Source organism: Anguilla rostrata, chromosome 8, assembly GCF_018555375.3.
Source record: "Anguilla rostrata isolate EN2019 chromosome 8, ASM1855537v3, whole genome shotgun sequence".
NCBI lineage: Eukaryota > Metazoa > Chordata > Actinopteri > Anguilliformes > Anguillidae > Anguilla > Anguilla rostrata.
In genome coordinates this window covers 11,615,693-11,633,922 of record NC_057940.1, presented here as the reverse complement: position 1 = coordinate 11,633,922, position 18,230 = coordinate 11,615,693, and the positions used below count along the sequence as shown (strand labels likewise).

At 47.1% G+C, this 18,230-nt stretch overlaps 1 protein-coding gene across 1 annotated transcript in view; it reads left to right on the top strand.

Moving 5' to 3' along the window:
• Window positions 1–18,176, top strand: part of LOC135260816 (brefeldin A-inhibited guanine nucleotide-exchange protein 1-like) — a 39,087-nt gene extending 20,911 nt beyond the window's left edge. Inside the window, exons 13-39 of the mRNA XM_064346430.1 lie at window positions 44–152; window positions 1,926–2,124; window positions 2,364–2,475; window positions 3,378–3,583; window positions 4,049–4,133; window positions 4,768–4,933; window positions 5,205–5,356; window positions 7,195–7,323; window positions 7,794–7,952; window positions 8,488–8,632; window positions 8,737–8,827; window positions 9,072–9,112; window positions 9,846–10,015; window positions 10,330–10,481; window positions 11,117–11,289; window positions 11,588–11,748; window positions 12,267–12,397; window positions 12,724–12,853; window positions 13,064–13,199; window positions 13,529–13,667; window positions 13,894–13,966; window positions 14,305–14,443; window positions 14,731–14,870; window positions 15,224–15,392; window positions 15,739–15,877; window positions 16,567–16,684; window positions 17,317–18,176. Of these exons, the coding sequence (XP_064202500.1) occupies window positions 44–152; window positions 1,926–2,124; window positions 2,364–2,475; window positions 3,378–3,583; window positions 4,049–4,133; window positions 4,768–4,933; window positions 5,205–5,356; window positions 7,195–7,323; window positions 7,794–7,952; window positions 8,488–8,632; window positions 8,737–8,827; window positions 9,072–9,112; window positions 9,846–10,015; window positions 10,330–10,481; window positions 11,117–11,289; window positions 11,588–11,748; window positions 12,267–12,397; window positions 12,724–12,853; window positions 13,064–13,199; window positions 13,529–13,667; window positions 13,894–13,966; window positions 14,305–14,443; window positions 14,731–14,870; window positions 15,224–15,392; window positions 15,739–15,877; window positions 16,567–16,684; window positions 17,317–17,481 (3,729 nt within the window). The 3' untranslated portion in view covers window positions 17,482–18,176. The remainder of the gene's footprint in view (window positions 1–43; window positions 153–1,925; window positions 2,125–2,363; window positions 2,476–3,377; window positions 3,584–4,048; window positions 4,134–4,767; window positions 4,934–5,204; window positions 5,357–7,194; window positions 7,324–7,793; window positions 7,953–8,487; window positions 8,633–8,736; window positions 8,828–9,071; window positions 9,113–9,845; window positions 10,016–10,329; window positions 10,482–11,116; window positions 11,290–11,587; window positions 11,749–12,266; window positions 12,398–12,723; window positions 12,854–13,063; window positions 13,200–13,528; window positions 13,668–13,893; window positions 13,967–14,304; window positions 14,444–14,730; window positions 14,871–15,223; window positions 15,393–15,738; window positions 15,878–16,566; window positions 16,685–17,316) is intronic.
• Window positions 18,177–18,230: the final 54 nt, after the last annotated feature.

Genomic DNA, 18,230 nt, shown 5'->3' with positions numbered 1-18,230 from the left:
TAGATTTGAGCAGTGATAGTTTCTCCGCCTCTATTTATTTCAGGAACTCAGCCTGAGGAAGAAAGGGTTGGAGTGCCTGGTGTCCATCCTCAAGTGTATGGTGGAGTGGAGTAAAGACCAGTACATTAACCCCAACTCTCAGACCAGCCTGGGTAAGACTTCATTACCAATGTACTACTGCTTTGCTCAGTGATGTCACCATAACACTCCAGTCCATCTCTCTGACCACCCTGCGTAAATCCCACTTCTCAGTCAGCAAATCACCCTCTGATGTCTCAGACTTGTCTGGGCAAAAACTATTCCTCCTTGTTTAGTCCTACCCCCGAGTTCACAGTGAATTTGGCAGCCCAATGTTACCTCGTTTTACTTTGGCTTTGGGTCTGGCTCATTCAGCTGAGAGGGCAGATGTTGAAGACTTGTTTGTCTGTGATGTCATAATGGCACTCTGCTCAGGAAAGCAGGAAGTAACCAGATTGCCCCAGTGAGATGACAAATACTTGAGCAATACAGCAAGGGAAACAAAATTAAGAAGTATTGTAATAGTATTGATTGTGCAGTCTTTTTTGTGTTAATAATCAAAACTGTTTTGTGTCATGTTTGCTGATTTTAATGTGCCATAAGGTTAGTTATCTTTTCCTCACTGCTATTTCTGATATTAGTTTTGTTTTTTGTTTTTGTATTGGTCAACTTCAAAAGGAAGAGCAGGTAACCGTAGATATAGAAGGAGAATGTATGTGTGGTTTGAATGTGGTTTCCATAGTAACTATATGAAAAGATTCACGTTCCTTGGTGATCGTTCTAAATTAGTTTACCTTAAGAGTGGGTTACCATTTATTCGGCAGCTGTGTCAGTGTTTTCCCCTGTACTATAATGTCCTCTGTGTTGTACCAGCTCTGTAATTACACCCCATATTTCAGATGTTTACAAGAGCAGTCTGGAGAGGTGTGATTAGTTCCCTATCACCCTGCTGTGAATATCAATCCCTTCTCCCGTTTATGTGCACGTGTTAGCCTACAGACCGCTCCCCTCCTCCTGATTAAAGTGCAGGAGAGCGTTGCTCTGCCCACACTGCACCCCCACCCCCCACCCCTCAATGTTCTCTACGCGCTCAAAAGAGGGATGCTCGCGTTACCATGTCCACGTTGTTAATATTTCAGACGCTTTCCAGTGTGTAAGGAGATCTGTGTGCAGAGGCCGTCTGTTTCCCCACAGCCTGTGGATTGTGTTACTGCTCTAGTTCAGCTCACCTGCTTCTGTCCAGGACAACACCTCTCTCAGGATGCAATGTGAAGACAAATGAAAATGTGTGAAAATGTAAAGCCTGAAGGAACATTATAAAAGAAGAAAAATGACACTTATGTCTGTTCATTAGAAACACAGCTGAGTCTTATAGCGGGCACCATTCTATGTCATGTCACACTCCTGTACCTGTTCTCTGTAAACACAACTGAGGCTTATAGCAGGCACCATACTACATTACGTCACAAACCTATACCTATTCACAACAAACACAACTTAGGCTTATTTTCCATTGTGTAAGGAGATCTGGGTGCAGGCCGTCTGTTTCCCCACATACCACATTACATCAAAGACCTATACCTATTCACTATAAACACAACTGAGGCTTATAGCCGGCTCCATATTACATTACATCAAGGACCTATACCTATTCACTACAAACACAACTGAGGCTTATAGCAGGCACCATAGTACATTACATTAAAGACCTATACCTATTCACTGCAAACACACCTGGTGCTTATAGCAGGTACCATGCTACGGCATTTAATATCAGAATGATTCATTTAATTTCTGGCCGTTTTGGCAGTGCCCATTTTTGTTGCTGAGGGTGCTGTAGAAGGACAGGGGAATGGACCACCCGGGTTCCTCACAGTGCTACGTGTGTCTGGTTTCCCTGCTTGCAGGCCAGGAGAAGCCCTCGGATCAGGAGCCGGGCGAGCCCAGACCCGCCGAGAGCATCAACCACTACGGCAGCGTCAACTCCCTGGACTCTGCCTCCTCGGGCATCGGCAGCTACAGCACGCAAACGTCCGGCAACGACAACCCCGAGCAGTTTGAGGTCCTCAAGCAGCAGAAAGAGATTATCGAGCAAGGCATCGACCTGTGAGTGACCTCTCACTTGCTGACCTCTGACCCTTGAATGAGGAAGTTGTGGTAGCATGCCCAAAGCACTTAACCGGCAAAAGATTGTGCTGAAGGCACTTTGAAGGCTTAACCCAATGACATTTCAACATCTTACTTTGAATATAGAGCAGTCGTGTTACACTCCAATTAGTTAACCAATGACAACTCAGCGTCAGGTAAAGTGACAGTCCAGCATCATCCCTCTCTCTCCCATACAGGTTCAACAAGAAACCAAAAAGGGGCATCCAGTATCTGCAAGAGCAAGGCATGTTGGGTATCAGCTCAGAAGACATCGCCCAATTTCTACACCAGGAGGAGCGACTAGATTCTGTGAGGTTCTCTATTAGACACTCTCAATTGTGCTGGACTCACTCTGAATATTTATATCAGTTTGACTTACAGCGTGCCAACATGGCAGTAATGGAATTAAAACAATAACCAAATCGGCAGTTGATAACAGTCCAGACATATTGGCAAGTTTCTTGTCCGTCAGTGCCTCTAGTGGTGAGATCTTATTACTGCAACCACCACTCGTTGGCTGGTCACTTGGGTAGTGTATCAGTGATCTAAGAACACTTCCATATGTATGACTTTGTTCAGCTGCAGCCAGAAATCCTTTCACCTGGCTTGTTCAACATCATACATCCAGTTTGCATCTGAAATTAAATTTTAAAAAATCACAAGAACAAATTTAGATCTCAAATGCAGCTATGTTTGAGATATAGTGTGCTCCTTGAGTAAGCTGTAAAGTCTCTTCTATGTATGCCTTAACACCTGCTCTGTTCAACAACATGGGCATGTTCACCAGGACTTCTTTCAGGTTTTTGAAAAGAAGTTGGAGATTACTATTAAGTGGTTGTTTGACCAGAACTCTCTATCAAGGTTTGGTTTACAAAGGTTAATCCATTTGTACCGGTGGATATATGCTGAAACGACTCAAATTAAGCACTTTGCTCATTTGCTCATTAAGTCCCCTCTGCCATTCAAACTTGTGACCTTGTGATTCAAGCACAGCTTAGTCACTACGCCACTAGTTAATTGATTTCTTGTCTTGAATTGATTTTTTAATGTTGAGGAGCAGACATTGAAATAGAACACCGGTCCTGTTGTTTTTATCTCGGGAGACTGGAGTTAAAATGAGATCTGAGAGCTGGGAGAGAGAGGGTGACCCACAGGGTCCCCTCCTGCCACGCCCACGCGCCTGACGGGCGAATCTGACCCCCTGTCCACAGACTCAGGTGGGCGAGTTCCTCGGGGACAACGAGCGCTTTACCAAAGAGGTGATGTACGCCTACGTGGACCAGATGGACTACCAGGGGAAGGACTTTGTGTCCGCGCTGCGCCTGTTCCTGGAGGGCTTCCGTCTCCCCGGCGAAGCGCAGAAGATCGACCGCCTCATGGAGAAATTCGCCGCCAGATATCTGGAGTGTAACCAAGGGTGAGTCGCGCCCCAAAGGTCAACCCCAACGCCCCGAAACCTTCAAGTCCTGGTACCCAAACGTCCCGATGCGCTGGTACCCCAACACCTTCACGCACTGACATCTCAACAACCCAACACCCAGTCCCAGTGCTGCCCCAATGCCCTCAGGCACTAGCACGCTAACGTCCAACACCCTCATATTCTGAAGCTCTGTCTGAATCCTTTTTTTTTTGTCTGTTTAAATTGCCAACACATCAGTGTGACATTTATATTCCCACTCTGTGACACCTCCATGCTCTGACTCTCTGAGGCAAATGTATCTGATTGTTTTTGCCAGTTTGCTTTGGTAGTTTGCTTTGTAAATGTAGTATTTGTGCTCGTCTCTTGCTTTGGTAGTTTGCTTTGTAAATGCAGTGTTTGTGCTCGTCTCTTGCTTTGGTAGTTTGCATGTTAAGTGATGCGTTTGTGCCGGTCTCTTCCCAGGCAAACGCTGTTTGCCAGCGCGGACACGGCCTACGTGCTGGCCTACTCCATCATCATGCTGACGACAGACCTGCACAGCCCGCAGGTGAGCTGATGGGGCTACATTCACTCGAACACCCCCCCCCCGCACCCCGCCCGCTTGTTACTGCTCATTGACAGAGTGATGAAGCTCACGGCCACGGCAGTCTGTGACTGAGATACCCCCCCCCCCCGACTCGATTTATATTCCTGTCACTGCTTCCTCAGTTAAATGATGAAAGGACTCCATATATGAAATGTAAATATGAAACTATAAAAATACACTGCTCTATGAGTTTGCACCTCAGTTTTACTTCTTACTTAACATACCAGTTTGCATATGTCAATCTAGAAATATAGCTGTCGGGAAAAAATGATATATAAATGTGAAAATGTAATTGCATGTGATTAATAGTTCATGTTATCGTTAATATTCATTTGTACTTGGCAGATAAATCTATCCTGAGCAGTTTACATTATTTCCACGTTTATCCATTTTATCTTCTTAAATAGCTGGATATTTACAGAATTGATCCAATTTAGGTACCTTGCCCTTATTACTACCTTGCATGAATTAATACCTCTCTTGAGAACTGTGGGAAGTCAGACACTTCAGCACTATAGTACACTACTGCCCATGGTGTGATGTTATTTCTCTGTGTAACTGATCTCTCCCTGTCTCTGTTCTCTGTCTCCCACAGGTTAAAAACAAAATGACAAAAGAACAATACATTAAAATGAACAGAGGGATAAACGACAGTAAGGATTTACCAGAGGAGTATCTCTCTGCTATCTATGATGAAATTGCAGGGAAGAAGATCGCTATGAAGGAAACTAAAGAACTAACCATCAAATCAAATAAACAAAGTAGGTTATATTTCTGTGTGTAAATCCATAGGAAATATGTTAAATTATGTTATGATATATATTTTTCAGGTTGTAAAGATAAGTCTGATGGTCTATTTTAACAGTGCTAGTGAGTGAATGAATGTGCGGGGGGAACCAAATGAATGTGTGAGTGGCCCCATGGTGGTGCTTCTGCCCTGGTCCGTCGGTTGGGTTGAGTGTGCGTGTGTGCGCGTGTGAGTAAGTGAAAGAATGTGTGACCGCATTGTCACACCCGTTTCCCGGTCGCCAGGTGTGGCCAGTGAGAAGCAGAGGAGGCTGCTCTACAATGTGGAGATGGAGCAGATGGCAAAGACAGCCAAGGCCCTGATGGAGGCTGTGAGCCACGTGCAGGCGCCCTTCACCAGCGCCACACACCTGGAGCACGTCCGGCCCATGTTTAAGGTACTGAACTAGAACCTTCTATTACTGAACCTAACACACTTAAGTACGAATAGACAACACAAGCACAGTTTAAGGTACTGAACTGAGACAGACTCTGCCTTTTAGTATGACTGACTATATACGACACGCACAAGCACATGTTTAAGGTACTGAACTAGAACCTTCTATTACTGTAACACTACACAAGCACGTTTAAGGTACTGAACTGGAACCTTCTACCACTGTAACTCCACACAAGCACATGTTTAAGGTACTGAGCTGACTGTATACTCAAGATTCTTCTGTAAGAAACGTCTGGGCTTTGTTCAAAGCGCTGAGCTACACTCACAGCACGTGACGTGGCGTGGAGGGAATGGTCTTGTACCCAGGGACCTTATTACAGAAGCAGCTCTACCGAATAAAAATCTAATCACACAGTAGAACATTGCTCTGGACGTTAGCCATTGCATAAGATGGCAATTAATATTACAGAAGGGCCCCGGCTCCTTCATGTGCCTAATTATTTTGCTTACTTGTAGGTTTGGGTTGAAGATCTCATTGCTTCCAATTAGTGAGATTTTTCTGCCGCAGCTTCAGTTGGGCTAGATGAGATTTTCCAGCCCCAGGGGATTCAGTTAAGCCCCAAATGGGTCATTTGCTGTATTGTCCTTCAGTAATACACTTATTTATTCATTAAATCTCAATCTATATAATATATTTGTGAGGCACAAACCATGTAAGTTGCCCTTAAAATCGCATGGAGATGATTAAACAAAAAAATAATTAGCAATGAATAATATAGTGTGATGCCTTTAAACATCAGGGCTGTGTTTGAGGCCAGACACTCATATCCGGTAATGCCTGATTAAAATGCTGCAAATACAAGTCCACCCTCAGAAACTTAAACTGTCGGTCAGAATTCTGTGTGACGTTTTTGCTTTTGAGTATCACCTCAGATGAGCGACTTGCTAAAGTGGGAACGAAAAAATGTAGTTTTGGGTGGTTTGATGTGTTACTACTAGAGGAATGGACAGCACAAAGTGTGTTGAAACCGATCATAGATTGATTTGAATGAATTTTGGCACTGAAGTCAGCTAAGTCCTGTAGAGACTATCTGTGGGCAAAGCCATAGCCATTGCGGGATAGCGTGTAGCCCCTCACAGCTAGTTACAGTGCCGTTTCTGTGCAGTTGATAGCGCTAGCCTCCCTCACAGCTAGTTACAGTGATGTGTCTGTGCAGTTGATAGCGCTAGCCTCCCTCACAGCTAGTTACAGTGATGTGTCTGTGCAGTTGATAGCACTAGCCTCCCTCACAGCTAGTTACAGTGATGTGTCTGTGCAGTTGATAGCGCTAGCCTCCCTCACAGCTAGTGACAGTGCCGTGTCTGTGCAGTTGATAGCGCTAGCCTCCCTCACAGCTAGTGACAGTGCCGTGTCTGTGCAGTTGATAGCGCTAGCCTCCCTCACAGCTAGTTACAGTGATGTGTCTGTGCAGTTGATAGCGCGTGCCCCCTACAGCTAGGTCGTGACTGCTTCCTGCGGCAGCTGGACTAGCGCTGACCCCATCCTCGCCTGCCTGGAGGGCATCCGCTGCGCCATCAGATACGCCCAACTCGCCACAGGTGGGCCGTCGGCAGTTGCATCAGCGACTTTCACACCGTCACACACCCGATGACAGTCCGTGTTGGTATTTATTATGCGTGCCTCCTGTTTAAGTGTTGTCTGTGCAGTGATAGCGTGCACCCTCTCAACTAGATGTCACAGCTGTGTGTCTTCTGCAGTTCGTAGCGCTAGCCTCCCTCGCATGTTAATGAGGCCGTTTCTGTGGCAGTTGAAGAGTGGCCTCTGTGTTTGTGCAGCTGGCGTGGACGCCTTTCCTGGCGGCCTTCAGCGTGGGACTGCAGGACTGCGACCACACGGAGGTGGCCTCGCTCTGCCTGGAGGGCATCCGCTGCGCCATCAGGATCGCCTGCATCTTCGCCATCCAGGTGGGCCCCGCCAGCAGTGCATCATGGGACATTTTTCACACCGTCACACACCTGATTCCATCGAGTCCGTGTTTGGTTTATTTATTTATTTGTTTTACTGTGGCCTCTGTTTAATGTGTTCACACCCGTCTCCGGGTGCGGGGGGACGTGCGTGCACCCTCGTCCGGAACTGGAGATGTCAGCAGCTACTGCTTCTTTTCACTCCGCAGTTCCGTAGGCAGGCCCACGCTGGCGTCATGTTAATGGAGGCCCTTTCATGTGGGCAGCAGATTGAAAGGGGGAGGTCTCAGGGATGTGATGAGAGGCAGACGTACTGCTGGCTGAAGTCATTCTGTTCCCCCGGCGACGCTACAGCCAATTATGTCTTGCCCTGCAGGGCTTTTAAAAAAGAAAACATGCCTGGGGATGTTGAATGAAACGACGGGTGCTGTGTTGCTTTTTGTGCCTGACGGGGGCGCTGTTCTCCGCAGCTGGAGCGGGACGCGTACGTGCAGGCGCTGGCCCGCTTCACCCTGCTGACGGCCAGCTCCGGCATCGGCGAGATGAAGCAGAAGAACATCGACACCATCAAGACCCTGATCACGGTCGCCCACACCGACGGGAACTACCTGGGCAACTCCTGGCACGAGGTACCGCCAATCAGTCGCCCGCCACCCGCCAACCGCAGAACAGGGCAGAATTCAGGCGCGCTCATCTGTTTAAAGTGCACCCTACAGTGTTCCTGTGAGGAAAGATTACACAAGGAGAGTGTTTTATCAGATAGATTAAACATTTCAGAAATCTGGTCTTGAGATGACCGATTACTGTGTACTGTGTTACTGATTAGTGTGTGCTTCGGAAAATAAATTGAACTAAAACATTGTTTCCAGAGTTTCTTTGACAAATTAACTTCAGTGTATTTCTCCTATCTGTGAAAGCTGTGATTATTTTCAAGCTCAGACCTACTGCACATGAAAATGTGTTAATTGGTAAAGTGTATGGTGGTGACTGTAAAGCACTAAATTTAACGACTTACTTTCCTCAGCTAATCAAATATATGCTGTTGTTATAATTAGTGATGAGATTGGCTATTCCCTTCAGAGAGAGTTGGAAAACGTGAACCGCAGTATCTTTCTGGACTGGGATTAGTGTGTGAGTAAGCGTTGCACTGTGTGACCCCTGCAGATCCTGAAGTGCATCAGCCAGCTGGAGCTGGCGCAGCTGATTGGCACGGGCGTGAAGACGCGCTACATCTCGGGCACGGTGAGGGGCAGGGACGGCTTCCTCGCCCACAGCCGGGAGCAGAACTCGGACGAGTACCTGGGCCTGGGTGAGCCCCGCCTCTGTCCTGTCAGTCCACTCTGTGGAGTAAGCCGATTGGCGGTTGCGTGCTGAGCGCTGAAACTCTGCGTTTTCTCCTGGTTTAACTGACAGTCGGTGGGAACGTGGACAGGAAGCAGATAGCGAGCATACAGGAGTCCATCGGAGAGACCAGCTCGCAGAGCGTCGTGGTCGCTGTGGACAGGTACGCTGTTTCTCCCTCACACAGACGTTCCCAGCTGTGGACTTATGCTTTAATTCAATTTTATTGGTGTTTTTATGAGAAACTTTTTTTATTATGACAGTATCAGCTGTGTGAATGAAAACGTAAATCTCTCTTTATATTAATGTTATGACATTGTTTACATTTAGCGACTGAGATGTTCTGTACTGAATCGCAGAACACCTTACCTTGTGTTGGTTGTTTATTTGTTTATTGCTCTTCTTAGAATATTTACAGGTTCCATCAGGCTGGATGGCAATGCAGTTGGTGAGTATCTTATATTTTTATTTACACATTTATTATTTAGTGTCGTGTAGTAAAGTCAAATTTTTTTATTACAGTACTGAAACAACTGCATTTGGTTCTCGTACTTCATGCAGACCCTGTTGGGTCACAATGGCATTCTCAGTCCAGCTGAATGGAAATTGGCTTAATGTTGTGTTGAATCTTCTAGCTTCTCAGCAGGACGCCCAGTACCTACTGCTCACCAGGCGACCCCAGCAAACTTTCTGAGCTATTTTTCTAGCAAATGCACCCCAAATAATGTCAGCCAGAACGCAGTGTCTGCACACCCTGGACTGCAGCATTCCTGAAGACATTTTTAGAAAATGAACAGAACATACAATTTCTGCTATTTCTTTGTGAATCAGTACTTCTGGGGGAATGCAGGAACTAAATGAATTTTCTGCATAATAAATAGCTTTCAATATAGATTTTAGATTTGCGCAGATGTGTTCACTCTTGTTTTGCCATGCTTCCTCCTCGTGACACGCCCAAGCGGAACAGCTGGTTGGCTGAGAATAAAAGAGAACAATCTGTACCCTCTCCCAAATTGCTACCTTCTGGAAGGGGGGGGATCTGTGCTCGGCAGAGCTCTGCTCTGTGGGGGCAGCGGAGGGGACAGGCGGGGGGGGGGGGCGAGTCACGCTTTCTGAGCGGCAGGGGTGGCGAGTCGCGCTCTCTCAGTGGGGCGTTAAAGAGTCTGCGTTTTCTCCCGCAGTGGACTTCGTGCGCTGGCTGTGCGCCGTGTCGATGGACGAGCTGGCCTCCCCCATGCACCCCCGCATGTTCAGCCTGCAGAAGATCGTGGAGATCTCCTACTACAACATGGGCCGCATCAGGCTGCAGTGGTCCCGGATCTGGGAGGTCATCGGAGATCACTTCAACAAGGTCTACTGTCCTACTGTTCTTACAGAGTTATTGTGTGAGGCCAGAGTCTCTACTCAAAACATTATGGGCTACGCTCCAGTACAGTACTATAATTATAACAGTAATAATTATTATTTTTTGTATTAATATTATTGTTATTACAATTTTTTATATACCTTGTGCACCTAGAAAGGTGTATAATTATGATAAATTATGGTAATTTTATTAAATTATATATTCATTGGATTTTGAGCCTAACTCAGATTCTTGTGGCTGTTGGTGCTTCATAATTCTTGACCCTTAAAGTTTTATTGTATTATGTATGAATGCCTCAGGTGGGCTGTAATCCTAATGAGGACGTGGCCATCTTCGCCGTGGACTCCCTGAGGCAGCTGTCCATGAAGTTTCTGGAGAAGGGCGAGCTGGCCAACTTCAGGTTCCAGAAGGACTTCCTCCGGCCCTTCGAACACATCATGAAGAAGAACAGGTACAGGGCTCCCATTACTCATTAACCCTCCTGTCTCTTTCTAAAGGCGGTGAGCGGTCTCGCGCTCTGCGTCTCACCACGGTGTGTGTCGCTTAACCCCAGGGTGGGTGACTCAGAGGAGTGATTAATCAGCCGGGTCATTTGGCTAATAGCACGTAAAGCCCTGAGACGGAAGACTCCCGGCGCTCAGTTCATTAGGCTGAGTGGGAGGCGGAGGTCGGGGGGAGCAGTGCTGTGACAGGCTGCCCCTCACTTTAGCACCAGTGATTTATTCCGTTCAGTCTGCATCACCGACGCCCTCGTTCAGGGTGACCGGCGTCGCTCAGGTATCTTGTATTAACTGCTCACACAGTCGCTAATGTTCTACCTGAGCAGTGTGGGGTTAGTGGCTTGCTTCAGGGTGCGACAACAGTACCGCAGGATTCAAGCCTGCAACCCTCACGGGGTCAAGTTCCCGAACTGCCACAACTGTACTTCTGCCCAGTCCCACTCAGAAACCGAATGGTCGACCCGCTGTGCAGTCTGTATTTCTGGAACATGAGGCCCACGTGCGGTCTGACCGCTGGTCCGTTCCTTGACCGTGCGGTTATTGAGGGTGGACTCCTGCGCGGTCGCCCGTGCTTTTCTCCGAGCAGGTCGCCCACGATCCGGGACATGGTGGTGCGCTGCATCGCGCAGATGGTGAACTCCCAGGCGGGGAACATCCGCTCGGGCTGGAAGAACATCTTCTCCGTCTTCCACCTGGCCGCCTCGGACCAGGACGAGAGCATCGTGGAGCTGGCCTTCCAGACCACCGGCCACATCGTCAGTAAGCCACGCTTCATTCTCTGCCTCTCTGTGGGTGGTTATTATGCAACCCCCCCAAATTGAATTCTTTCATTTTTTATTTAATTTTCTTTCATTTTCCATTTCATTTGATCATTTATGTAAGTAAAAAAAAAAAAAGATGAAAAAATTTTCAAGATTTTGCATGCTGTGTTAGGAAGATTTAATTTTGTTTCGTTGAACCTGCCAGGAGAAAAACTGCTAGGACTGCAGAAATGTAAAGGATGAAAGTGCTCTAAAAAATGCCCTGAATTTAGCGCTGTCGTTCTGACTCCTCCCAGCGAACGTGTTCGAGAGGCACTTCACCGCCTCCATCGACTCCTTCCAGGACGCGGTCAAGTGCCTGTCGGAGTTCGCCTGCAACGCCTCCTTCCCCGACACCAGCATGGAGTCCATCCGCCTGATCCGGCACTGCGCCAAATACGTATCCGAGCGACCGCAGGTGAGGCGAAGGCCGCAGGTGAACCAGGGTCCCCTGGGCAGGTTCTGCACATGGCCCGGGGTGATATTTACTGGCTGCTAAACTTGAGTTGGTTGTAAGCTGTACTGATCTTGAGCCACATCTTAACTACTGGTGCTCTTCCTAATTATCATTAAGCTGTAATACCGTGAAATTGGTTCAATATGTACTGTTCAGTGGTCCAGTTATGATTGACAATGTTTATCACGGCTGTTTTTAACACAATATATATTCACAATGGGTGTTTCAATTATGTTTGTCAATTTCTGCCAGCTGAACTGGTGTTCCTCTAGCTTGATTGCCTGCGCTATGTGTTAAATTGCTGAGAAATAAAGGGTCTCCTGATTGGTTAAATGTAAATGTAGTGTAAATGATTGGTCCATTGACAGCTGTGACTGACAGCCGATGATAGGTGCTGCAACATAGGGGTTCGTGAAGGCTCATTGTCCCTTCGCGATGACGGGAAGTTCTGACACGCCCCTTCCTGTTCCCCTGGCCAGGCTTTCAAAGACTATACCAGCGACGACATGAACGTGGCCCCGGAGGATCGGGTGTGGGTGCGAGGCTGGTTCCCCGTCCTGTTCGAGCTCTCCTGCATCATCAACAGGTGTAAACTGGATGTGAGGACCAGGTAAGAGATAGGGGCTCCCATCTTTCAAAATAAAAGTCGCAAAACTGCTTTCTTCACTGTTCGCCTTGCACAAGAAATGAATGAATGACCAAATGAAGGATGAAGTTCCTGGACTTCCTGTTCCTGACTTACATTTTGAGAAAATACTTTATTTGACTCGATTTGAGACAATTAGTAGCCTGTATTTTTATATCTTGAGTGCTGTTACTTTGTGTTGTTTATGATGCCACCAAAGATTTTTGGATTCTAAGAAATGAAAGAACAGAAGAGAATGATGTGGAGAGACCAGGTTTCAGAGGTTTAACTGTGGTGTGGGGGCGTGGCAGGGGTCTCACAGTGATGTTCGAGATCATGAAGACCTACGGACACATGTACCAGCAGCACTGGTGGCAGGACCTGTTCAGGATCATCTTCAGGATCTTCGACAACATGAAGCTCCCAGAGCAGCAGACCGAGGTGAGCAGGTCTTCGTCACACGCACACACACACGCACACACACACACACACACACACTCACGCACATACACACACACACATACACACACACGCACACACACGCACACACACGCATACACACGCATACATTCGCGCACACACACACGCTCACACGCACACACACGCTGTTCAGCTGCAGTAGCGTTTTCTGTGTTTGTGTAATGAACGCAGAAAGCGGAGTGGATGACCACCACCTGTAACCACGCGCTGTACGCCATCTGTGACGTGTTCACCCAGCACTTTGAGTCGCTCAACCACGTGCTCCTGGACGACATCCTCTCCCAGCTCTTCTGGTGCGTCCAGCAAGGTGAGTGAGGAGCGAACCTTTCATTTGCACGTTGTTACTTACACCCCATTAACACTGCGGCTATTCAGATACATTACATTGATGGGGACACACCAGAGTGAGCAAATCAAACATTTTAGTATTTCATTAGCAGTTCCACGTAGCATTATTCTCTCTCTCTCTCTCTCTCTCTCTCTTTCTTTCTCTGTCTCATTCTGTCTCATCGCGTGGTCTTTCACTCCATCTCTCTTACACACATTAAAATTCAAGATGTGTTATTGGCATGGAAAACGGTCCAGTGACTGTTCCCATTAAATAATGGCTGTCTGCTCTCCCTCCCTTGGCCTCAGACAATGAGCAGCTGGCCCGGTCAGGCACCAACTGCCTGGAGAACGTGGTCTTCCTGAACGGGGAGAAGTTCAGCCCCGACACCTGGGACAAGATCTGCAACTGCATGCTGGACATCTTCAAAACCACCATCCCACACACGTGAGGGAGAATTTATCATTAGCTGTGAATTACTGTGATTCTCTGTTTATCTTGCCAAGTCTCAAGGTCTTTTCCCATCAGACTTTATTACATTTGAAACTGCGCAATAGACTCTGTGGACACGCTTCCCTGCTCACACTGGTACTGTGGACAGAGGCTGGCCAGGCTTGAGGTTGGAAGTGTGGATGTACATTTCAGCTGGTTAACACCCTGTTTCTCTTTACAGGCTGTTGACTTGGAGACCAGCAGCGTCAGACTTGGACTCTGCAGCCCGGCCGGACCAGACGGACAGACAGCCGGTAAACACAGGGGCCCAGTGCTCTCTGTACTGGTCACTACTAATGGAGGGAGGGGCCCATAATGGCTGGGCCAACTACATGATCTCTATCACTCATGTTTATGAACCAGTCAAAACTGATTGGTTGAAATCAGTGAGATGCTGGTGGCTCCACCCATCTTGGAGTTCATGAAGCCTCACTGATCACCTGATCAAATCTATGTTATAAAAGACCACAGGCTGATTTCTTATTAAATGTCTTGTTTATAAGATTGGATATTTCTTTTGTGGGATCATATATGAATGGAGGTTGAACTTGATTAGCTGAGACATAAGCTGTCCCCTGACCTGTATCCTCAGGACTCCATTTCCCAGAAGTCCCTGGACATCCAGGCAAGTGGTGAAGATCAGCAGTCTGCCAGTAGCACTGAGAAGTTGTCCATTGAGAGCCCGGGGCAGAGCGCAGGCTCGGGCACATACGAGGACAGCCTGCGAGCCAGTGAGTCCCAAGACTACAATAAAACTTTTAAAGAATTTGTGTAGTATTGCTCAGACCTGCCCAAGGACTACAGGTAAAAATAAGTCTGAGCCAACTCTGCTGCAATGTGCTGGATGCACCAGTGTCCATTTTTAAAGTTGTACCTTGTCAAATTAATAAATCTCAATACACATGGGGTGGTTTAGGTTGCGTACCTTTCTCAGACTGGCAGTTGTCTCTGTGGGGTTTGAACCTGTGAGGTTGTGGTTAGCTGGCCAGGTACTAAAGCCCTTCTGTGTGTGCTGCAGAGGCTCAGGAGCAGCGGCTGTTCTCTGCGCTGCTCATCAAGTGCGTGGTACAGCTGGAGCTCATCCAGACCATCGACAACATCGTCTTCTTCCCCACCACCAGCCGCAAGGAGGACGCAGAGAACCTAGCGGCTGCCCAGGTAACATATGTCTGTCTGTCTGTCTGTTTGTCCGTCTGTCTGTCTGCCTGCCCATCAGTGTGAGTGAGTGAGGCAAGCTGGCAGATACTGTAAGTAGAAGACTGAATGTGGAGTTCAGTGTTTCTGAACATATAAGCCCCCCTCCACCATAGAGAGGTACCAGATGGATTTTTTTTCAGTGGCTTTACAGGGTTATACAAAGAGTGAGGGTGAATAAGTCATTTAACCGGACTGTACTTTCCATAAAGTTTGAATACTGTCCCTGTTTACCCATTCAGACGTATTATTTTCTGATAACCTATTGTGCATGTGTGTGTCTGTGCGCGCGTGCGTGTGCATTTTGGGGTCTCCAGAGAGATGCTCTGGATGCAGAGACCAGCGTGGAGCTCCAGGACCAGGGAATGTATCGTCACCTGTCCTCAGAGCAGCTGTTTAAGCTGCTGGACTGCCTGCTGGAGTCGCACCGCTTCGCCAAGGCCTTCAACTCCAACCACGAGCAGAGGACCGCGCTCTGGAGGGCAGGTGGGTCTCTGCCCCAGCCTATCCATCTGTACACAGATCTGTTCCACCTGCTGCTCCATGCATAGGCTAATCTGTTCCATTAGCCACTCCGTACACATACAGATCTGTTCCATTAGCCACTCCATCCATATACAGATTCCATTATTCACTACATCCGCTGCCTGATCTGTTAGCCACTCCACACTTAGGGAGGCCCGTTGTATACCTCTTCGACTGTGTGTTATTATAGGCTGTAGGTTAGCGTACCTCTCTGGTGTTATTATAGGCTGTAGGTTAGCGTACGTCTCTTTGCCTGTGTTTTAAAGGCTGCAGGTGAGCGTTTCTCTCCGCTGCTCTCTGTGTTCAGGCTTTAAAGGGAAGTCCAAGCCCAACCTCCTGAAGCAGGAGACAGGGAGCCTGGCCTGCAGCCTCCGCATCCTGTTCCGCATGTACGCCGACGAAGAGCGCCGCCCTGCCTGGGAGGAGGTCCAAACGCGACTGCTGAAGTAAGACCCGCCAGCACCCCACATTCCCTGTGGCAGTGACCTTCATTCATGGCCCTAATGGACCGCTGAGTCAGCTGGATTTTGTTGTTACTCAGCACTTAATTGATCAATGAAAAACAGTAGATTACACGGTTGCCTCACCTGGTTTCTTGGGTCTGAATTGGCTGCTGATATTAAGGCGAAAAACAAAGACCAGCCGACCCGGAGGCCCTCCTGGGCCAGGAATGGAGATCACTGCTCTATGGGAAGCAGGTGGCTGGCTCCTGTGTTCCTACTATGGCAACCATGGAAGTGCTGGATGTTAACTAGTTTTCAGTGCTGCATTACAGTTTATGAATATTCATGAGGGGCCAGACAGGACTGTATTGTTGCAGTCTGCAGGATTTTTTGTAGTATTTTTAGGATTTAAAAAAATGAATTATGACTATATTCTAGACAGCTTTGAGTTTGAGGGTTTAAGGCTGAAATTGGAGCCCCATCTTTACAAGTTACTTAATCACAAGTAACTGTTGGTTTATTAGCAAAGCACATCCCTGGAATTATTGTCTTAAGTCTTATGGAGGGTAAGTCTTGTGTGACTTACCTCACATAAGAGTCAGCCAGGGCAGGGATCGTAGTGCTGTAAGTTTATGAGCCTGATAAGGGAGGTTACATTATTCATACCCAAACCCCTCCCACTCTCCCATCAGTGTGTGCTGTGAGGCCCTGCAGTACTTCCTGGTTCTGACCTCCGAGAGCCACAGAGAGGCCTGGACCAACCTCCTCCTCCTCTTCCTCACCAAGGTCATGAAGATCAGTGACGACAGGGTAGGTCTGGCTGATTGTGAAAATAAATGTCCAATGAGGAAGAGAAAGCAGACTCCACAAAATAGGACGCGTTACACTGAAATGTTTGTGTTCAGCCATTCATAAAAAGCACACCATGTTTTCTGCTTGCGCTTCATGTTCTTGATGAAGGCCAGACAGAAGAGTCTTTGGATGAAGTGTTGCTTTTTCCTCCTCTGTTGGGAGGTTTTGTTCTGAATTTGCAGTTTTAAGCAGAACACCCAAAAACCCCTGGCTTGTTTTTGTGCTGGAGAGCACACATCCATCCTTTGTTCCACTGTGCCACTCTCTTTTTGCCACCTAGTGGTACACCTAGGTATTTTCATTACCTGTCAGAAAGTGTCAGTACTGTTTGTAGATTGGTTTAGTTGCAGCTCAGTAAAACAAGTAGGAGAAAACAGGTGCAAAACGAGTGTAATCAGCTTCTTTTGATGTCCAGGCAGCACTACGAACTGCTGCATTTCATAAACCTGAGCGGAGATGTAGAATCTCCTGGTAATTTTTGGCTAAAGCCGAAACAAGTGCCCTGGGACCCCTGTCATGAAAAGGTTTCCACACCCAATGTGGTGTCTGACTCTGTCTATCTGTCTGTCTGTCCGTCTGTCCACATGTAGTTCAAGGCCCACGCCTGCAGGTATTACCCGCTCATGTGTGAGGTCATGCAGTTTGACCTCATTCCAGAGCTACGAGCCGTCCTACGAAAGTTCTACCTGCGCGTTGGAACCCTCTTCAGCATCTCTCAGCCAGCCAATCAGGAGAGAGTGGCAGGGAGCCAGTGATGGCCAACCAATCAGGAAGGAGGAGCTGAGAGCCGGAGGAGCTGAGAGCCAGAGGTGGCAGTTTTTTTTTTTGTTTTGGTTTTTTTGGTTGCAATAATTTAATTTTGTACTATTTCTTAATTTCAAAGAATTTGCTGCACTCTTATTTACCGATTGCACTGGGAATTTTCACTTTAAACGGAGTTACTCTGTCCGGTTGTGTGACGGAGGGCTGCTATTGGCTGATACGATGCAGGTGGATAGTATAAATTATTCAGTTTTATATGTACAGAAGCTTTTATTTAAAAAAACTGGAATTGAATATTTCCCACTAATCTGAATTGCGCCTCCACGGGCACGGATCCGTCTCAGACATTTGATGTAGCTTTCACTGTAAGTGTACAAAATTGGAAATGTAATTATACATGTATAAACTAAACGGGTGTGGGGTCGTTTGGGGAATGTAATGAAAATGTGAACGAATGTTTGTGTCTTTGAAAGTGAACTGCTGATCTGCAGCACCTTGGCTTATGTTGATGCAGAAAAACCGACAGGTAAAATGTATATGGTACAGTAATGTAAAGTTTTATATGTAAAAACACAAATCTTGTACAACTGTACAAATACAGGTTATCATCACGCTACATTCTAATGAAGTTGAAGGCTAATAAAATTTTTGAACTCATTTTTGCAGTTCAAACCAGTTCTCATGTAAAGCAGAAGGCTTTGTGAGATTTAATCCTCTGTAGCACTTTGCATATTTAATTTGG